Consider the following 7,660-nt stretch of genomic DNA (forward strand, 5'->3'; position numbering starts at 1 on the left):
TGAGTTTTTTATCTTACAGGGGTGTTTCAATGAGGCTCTGTGCTCTGTTGTGGAGGGACAGTTGGTTTTTAACTATGTGTTATTATAATGAGTTCTGTTTTTGATATTCTGAAGTGTTTTAAAATGTCATGATTGAATAGAAAATAAAGGGTTATTAAAAATCTCTCTCTCTCTCTCTCTCTCTCTCTCTCTCTCTCTCTCTCTCTCTCTCTCTCTCTCTCTCTCTCTCTTTCACACACACACACACACACACACACACACACACACACACACACACACACACACACACACACACACACACACACACACACACACACACACACTTCTTGAAAGTCACCTTACCTGTTTTATTGCACCTGTAGAGGAGGAGTCTCTCTGATCTGAGTTTAACTGATAAAAGTATTCAGAGTTCAGACTCCATGTTGGTGGACGGAGCAGCAGAGACCAGGTTAGTGTTGGTTCTTTCTTCTTCTGCTGTTTAAATGTCATTCAGGTTAGTGTTGGTTCTTTCTTCTTCTGCTGTTTAAATGTCATTCAGGTTAGTGTTGGTTCTTTCTTCTTCTGCTGTTTAAATGTCATTCAGGTTAGTGTTGGTTCTTTCTTCTTCTGCTGTTTAAATGTCATTCAGGTTAGTGTTGGTTCTTTCTTCTTCTGCTGTTTAAATGTCATTCAGGTTAGTGTTGGTTCTTTCTTCTTCTGCTGTTTAAATGTCATTCAGGTTAGTGTTGGTTCTTTCTTCTTCTGCTGTTTAAATGTCATTTCTGTGGTTCTGGTTGGAGTCCAGCTGAGGTGTGAGTGAGATCTGAGGTTTGGGTTCAGATGGAAACACAGAAGTTTAGAAGGATTCCAGGGTTTTTCTGCTGTGACGTCGTCTCCACAGACGGATGTGTAACGTTCTCAGAGCTTCTCCAAGCTGCTCCAAGTTTGATCAGATTTGATTCAATTAGTTCCCAAAACTTTGATGCTTTAGTTTAAACATTCAGGTAAATGGGGGGGGGATTAAAACAGGAGTTTCTCCGTCGTCACAGAGAAAACACTCCCCACCATAAACCTGTGTGTGTGTGTGTGTGTGTGTGTGTGTGTGTGTGTGTGTGTGTGTGTGTGTGTGTGTGTGTGTGTGTGTGTGTGTGTGTGTGTGTGTGTGTGTGTGTGTGTGTGTGTGTGTGTGTCATGATGGCTGTTAATACACAGCTTTATGACCAAGATAAGAGTGTGCGAGTGTGTGTGTGTGTGTGTGTGTGTGTGTGTGTGTGTACTTTAGACTTTAGACTCTTCTCTCTGCGTCATCTGAAGTGTTTTATGGAAGTTTGAATGATGTTATTTGAAGCTCCAACATTGGAAACACATTAGCTCACATAAAAGCACATAAACACAAACAGGTATAAAAACAATAAGCTGAGCCCTATACCAGATAATGACAGCATGTTTGAATTTCCACTAACCACTGTTTGATGTTTTTAGAGAAGGAATCTTCGAAATCCAAATTGCATAGGATGCAGTGAGAAGGAAGTACCATTCAAATATAAGTTTATCTGTTCAGAAATCCATTTTTCTGCAATTTTGGATACTGCCGGAAGAATACTAATAGGTCTGTAATTACTAACAGCCATATGATCACCTGATTTAAAGACGGGTGTAATTATTGCCGTTTTCCAGGCACCTGGAAACACTCCTTCATTGATGGACCAATTAACAATATTTCATACAGGGGGAATGAGTGCGTCCTTATGAGTTTTGATAAAAACTGTATCCATCCCATATACATCCTTTGCTCTTGAACCTTTGAGAGAGGAAATAATCGCATGTACTTTGGAGTTGGTCACTTCTCTAAACGATAGACTGGGAGCATCACTATTTAGAGGAATAACAGGATAATTTGAACTAGAGAAATTCTGAGTCAAACTTTGTATAGAATCAATAAAATAATTATTAAATGCTGCTGCCACTTTACCTGGATCACTGGTCACATCTCCTTCTATATTTAGTTCAATTGTTCTATTACTGATGGGTTTCCCTGTTCATTTCTTCAAATTATTTTTTTTTAAAGATTTTTTTGGGCTCTAGTGGCCCTTTATTCAAGCTGCAGATATGAAAGGGGTAGAGAGAGAGATCGGGGATGACATGCAGCAAAGGTGCGCAGGCCTGGATTTGAACCTGCGACCGCTGCAGGAGGACTGTAGCCTCAGTATATGAGCCGCTGCTTAACCCACTGCGCCACCGAGCGGCCCAAATTTCTTCAAATTCTGCCAGATTTCTTTGGTATTACCCCTCTCTTCACTAATTGCATTAATGAAAAATGTTGCTTTAGCCTTTCTGAGTTCTTTTACAACCTTTTTAGCAGATGGTGGTCTATAAATTCCAATCATAGTAAATGACATTTGGGTTGAAAGGGTTAATTTGAGGCCAATACATTCCAAGTCGTTAATACAAGACCATTGTATCTGCTTACAGTTTATACTGTCCTTGACATAAAATAACAAACCCCCACCCCGGCCCTCAGTTCTGTCCCGTCTGAACATATTATAGCCGTGCACTTTTAAAACGTCAGCAGGGGAGTTTACATGTAGCCATGTCTCTGATAAGCATAGGAAGTCCAAGTTTGATTCATATAGAAGATGTTGTAGTTGTTCACTTTTTGGAATAGCACTTGGAATATTTAAATGTCCGCCTAACAACCCGCTTGGTTTAGCTCGTGGGTCCCACAGAATACGAGCCTGGTTCACTGTCCTTAAAAGTTTAAAACCGCGGTGCTTCACAATTGCAGGATTTATCTTGCGTTTTGGCATGTTTGATGATACAGACTTTGTCTTTTGCGCATGATTTGTCCCAGAAAATGGCAAAACGGTTGGGGAGATCACTATCGGTGATCTAACTGAAAACTCACCCAGTCTGTCGGTTTCAGTGGTAAGCAGATTGTTGTTTATAGCAGTAAATTCATACCCAGGTGTAACATCATCCAAGCCAGAATAGTACTCCGTGTCTTTTTTTGCATAGTTCGCTGTTCATGGGATGCCACCAAACAACATATAAAAAATTCAGATTTCTATGACTTCTGCAACAGTGTTTCCTCCAAAACGTCCTGGCTGGTTAGGAGGGTGTAGAAACGTATAGGTCTGAGAGCCTCCTGACTAATGGAACAGGGCCTATTTTGTGTCTTTTTTTGCATAGTTCACTAACGCCTTTAGCTAGGAGTCTGAATTTTTTATATGTTGTTTGGGGGCATCCCCTGAACAGACAGACCTTAGTTTGGTGCGGATCAGACCTGTACTTTATGATGGGCGGGGCTTTGAAACTTCACCTTTTCCAACATTTGAACGGACGCCGTTGCCACAACATTTGACCAAACCAAGTAAAACTTGACCTGTGGCCTCCATATGGGGCCTAGATTGGGCTTGCCAAGTCTGAACTCTGTGAACCCTCTGCAACGCCAACTATCTTTGTGGAAGGTGTACAGTCACGGGACCAAAAGATCCTAGCAAAGGGCCTTCTGCATTGCAACATAGTCAAAAATCAGCCTCCCAGCTCAAAGCATTAGTGAATCTTTCAAAAAACACACAAAAAAGGCCTGAAAAAGGCACCACACACGGTGACCTTTGGCAATTCCGAAGGTCGCGCAGATCTGAAACTCGGCACAGTGGATGAGAGTCGCCTCCTGATACAGAGTCTAGAATTTCAGCCTCCTAGCTCAAAGCGTTAGTAAACTATGCAAAAAAGACACGAAATAGGCCTAGCAGGCCCGAAAAGCAACACACGCGGTGACCTTTGACACTTCCGAAGGTCACACAGATCTGAAACTCGGCACAGTGGATGAAAGTCACCTCCTGATACAGAGTCTAGAATTTCAGCCTTGTGTGTGTGAGGGGGTATATGTGAGGGGGTGTGGTCCAACTTTCTAATTGCGGGGTAAAGTGGAGGTACCGTATTTTCGCGACCATATGGCGCACTGTGTGGAAAGGCGCACCCTCAGTTTTGTGTGTCATTTTTGGTTTTAAAACACACATACGGCGCACCGACCCAAAAGGCGCCGTCTACGGAGACGGAGCTGCACAGACACGCGTTGCAAAACACACACGCGCTAAAAATACAGCAGAAGCAAAACTTAGTTTGATATTTTATTTCACTTTTCACATCAATCAAACCCTTCAAAGGTTCATATTCTGTTTCTGCATTAAAGAATTTAAAAAAACCACCGGGTTGCTGCACAAACCTGTCTCAGCCACTGATCATTTCCTCATCCATCCAGCCCTTTTCATTTCACTCTGGCTGGAAAAGTCTCTTTAGGGAACGCTTTTCTTTTAAAAATCCCGACCGCGGCGGTCCCGGGTCCCGCTCCCCGTCTGCTCCCCCGCGCTGGACCGGGTCCGCTCCCCGTCTGCTCCCTCGCGCTGGACCGGGTCCCGGGTCCCGGTCCGCCCCCCCCCCCCCCGCGCTGGTCCCGCGGCGGTCCCGGGTCCCGCGTCCCGGGACCCTCGCGCTGGACCCGCTCACACACACGCGCTGTCGGGGAGCCGGTACCGGGGTTTGTATCCGACAGGAGCTCCGTTAATTCAGCTGCGCCAGACCTGTCTCAGCTTCTTGATCATCATCATCCCTTCATCCAGCCCCCTCTTTTCATTCACCCTTATAATGACTCCGGCTGGAAACCTCTTATGCAAAGTTTTTCTTTTAAAAATCACCATAAGTTTCTGTCCATCAGCTGCGCCAGTCCAGCACCACATAGCCTACATGAGAATCTGTGTGTCGCGCCGCGAATACACACACGCGCATGTCGGGATCCGGTACCGGGTTTGTAACCGACAGATTTGGCTGCAAATCTCGGAAAGTGAAGCTGATCTGACCTGAGACAGACCCCAGAAATCTCTGCTCTTAAAGCGGCCGGGAACCAGGTCATCGGACCCGCTTGGGGAACCAGGAAGTCGGCTGCAGCAGCGACCATCACCGCGCTGCTGCAGCCGCTGCTTTAACCGGGGAATGTGGACGGTTCCGACCAGCCGGCGCTGCAGAACACTCACACACAAGTGTGCTTATTTAAATAGAGCGGAGCAAAACTTAGTTTGATTGTATTTTATTTCACTTTACACATCAAGCAAATCCTTAAAAGTCTTCATCATCTGTTTCGCATTAAACAGCTCAGTGGATGGTCTCATTCAGCTTCACCCGCCCCCTTCTCTTTTTACCTTCTCATGGTGGCCGACCTGACATTACCGTAATTCAGGTAATAGACACGGCGCACCGTTTCTTAAGGCGCCCGGCACATTTAAAAAAAAAAAAAAAAAAAAAAGTTGTGCCTTATGGTCGCGAAAATACGGTAATTATCAGACGTTTTGCCAATTATTCAAATCTTTGTAATTATAATCTACAATTACCAGGTAATATTATGGAAACAACACACGCTTTCTTTTACAGTCCAGTTTCACTTTAATTACTGAGTAAAACCAGGTAAAAATGTCTGTACTTATTGGGTAAATACTTAGGAAATAGAATTACTGGGCAAGTAACTACAAGGTAAGTACCTGGATTACCAGGTAAAACATGGTAACTATCAGGTTAATTACCAGGTCAATAGAGTCATTTACACCCTCGGGGGTACCTGCACCAATCCATTGATAATACATAAATCAATAATGAATGGGTAAATACCCGGTAGTTATCCATGAAATGTAGAGTAAGTACAAGGTAACTACATGGTCATTGAAGTGTAATTAGCTGGTAACTACCTCAAATATAGGTTATCATTTCCTGGTAGTTTGCAGAAAAATACTTAGTAATTACCTGGTACTTACTTAGAAATAATTAATGTAATTTCAGAGTAATTACATGGTAAATTGACTGGTAGTTACCAATATTAACCTAGTAAATACCTGTAATTTCCCTCATAGTTCCCATCTAATGTCTTTGTAATTACATAGTAATGTTTAGTTTAAACAACCAGGTATTTACCATGTTATTACATGGTAAATACACATAATTACATGGTACAAGAAAATACATAATAATTACCTAGTACTTACTGGGTAAATTACCCGGTAGTTACCATGTAATTACCTTGTAAATACAAGGTACTACTAGGTAATTACAGTGTAATTACCATGGTATTACCTGGTTATTACTGTACTGTAAAAGAAAGGGTTACCGAACATTTCTGTTAGCTTCCAGTCTCCTAACATTCCAGCATGACTGTAACTCACCATGACACAAGTTCATTCACTCACTTTTATGATCACGTGTTTGAATTCTGTCTGGGAAGTTTAACGAGTATTCTGGCTCTGATCACATGACACACTCACAGGTTGGTCTACGTTTCCTCCCAACACCCGACATCACACATCCACTATCACACTGAGGTTTAAAGAGCTTTGTTACGAATAAAACACAGTTAGAAGTGATAGAAACACAAACTAATGTCTTAGCTGGATGATCAGTAGACAAACAATGAGTTTAAGAACATTCCTGGTCCAAATGGAACCTCATAAAGGTTCACAACAGCAGCTGATGTTCTTCCAGGTGAACCGGATGATGGACTGGATGTTAAAGGTGAACTTCCATCGGTGGGTTCCACCTGCCGTCCACTACGACTTCCATCATTGATAAAGTAACAACCAGGAACTAATCTTCTCCCCGCAGGTCCAGATCTGTCGTTACAACCAAACAACTTAACAACCGTGTTTGTGAACATTGGTCTGAACGGTGTTTTTGGAAACAGCTGAGTCTCTGAACCGTGATGGTTCTATGTAGGTACCAACGTCCTTCCCTCCATCATTCCAGCTGTGGATTCAGGAAACACTCGTATCGTTCCTGCGTGGGTCCAACTATGTTAGTGGTGAACATCGTCATCAACGGTGGTTTTGGGAAACGCACCCCTGATCTCAGACTCACCTTCATGACTGGATCCAGAATAAACTCTGATGTTCTTGTGTAGAAAACTGAACACGAGCAGGTAACGTTCGGGCTGGTCTTTAGTGTGAATGAGTGAAGAAGTGGTTTCCTGGATGACTTCACCAGTCGTTCTTTGACTTTTTAATGAAACAGAAGATTTCTTCTCCAGGGGAATACTCAGCTTCACAGATTGGAATCAAATTAGAGTCGACTCAGTTTCAATTCTCTCTTATCGTCAGTACCAGTAAAACCTCTTTCTTCAGCCTCATGAGTTTTGACAAAGTCCTTCGGGAAAAGTGGGTGAAAGAATGTATTTCATGATTAGTGGTGTTTTAATAAAGTTTCTGTCTACAGATTCAAAGGTCGGTGTTTCTGGTTCATGTCTCTGAATGACTGAAGTCCAGAAGATGGAGGATTGTGTGGAGGAAGAGGAGGAGAGACCAGAGTCTCCAGGATCCATCAGTGTCTCTATGAAGAGTGACCTGTCTAAAGATTTACCTCTACACTTCAGTGAAGAACCTGGACCTTCAGACACAAAGTAAGACAACTGTTGGTAACTGATTCTACGACTCATCATGACTGCGTATTTTCTGTAAGTGGTGGTTTATTTGAAGTTTTAGTTTCTTCAAACATCATTTTCTCCGTCTTGTTCCTGTTTTTCAACAACGGAGTCTTCTGTGTTCCTCAACCGCGTGGTCCTGCTGGTTCAGAGACCAAAGTTTGGTTCAGGATGAAACCACCTCTCCAAATCGGTCCAGGAGAGTCTGCAGCAGTTTTAGGACAT

General features: G+C 42.9%; 1 protein-coding gene across 1 annotated transcript in view; it reads left to right on the forward strand.

The window, feature by feature from the left end:
• Positions 1–318: 318 nt before the first annotated feature.
• Positions 319–7,660, forward strand: part of LOC133456451 (protein NLRC3-like) — a gene marked incomplete at its 3' end in the record, with an annotated part of 42,684 nt that continues 35,342 nt past the window's right edge. The window contains exons 1-2 of the mRNA XM_061734926.1: positions 319–448; positions 7,231–7,414. Of these exons, the coding sequence (XP_061590910.1) occupies positions 7,266–7,414 (149 nt within the window). The remainder of the gene's footprint in view (positions 449–7,230; positions 7,415–7,660) is intronic.

The sequence above is a fragment of the Cololabis saira genome, chromosome 12, assembly GCF_033807715.1.
Source record: "Cololabis saira isolate AMF1-May2022 chromosome 12, fColSai1.1, whole genome shotgun sequence".
Lineage (NCBI taxonomy): Eukaryota > Metazoa > Chordata > Actinopteri > Beloniformes > Belonidae > Cololabis > Cololabis saira.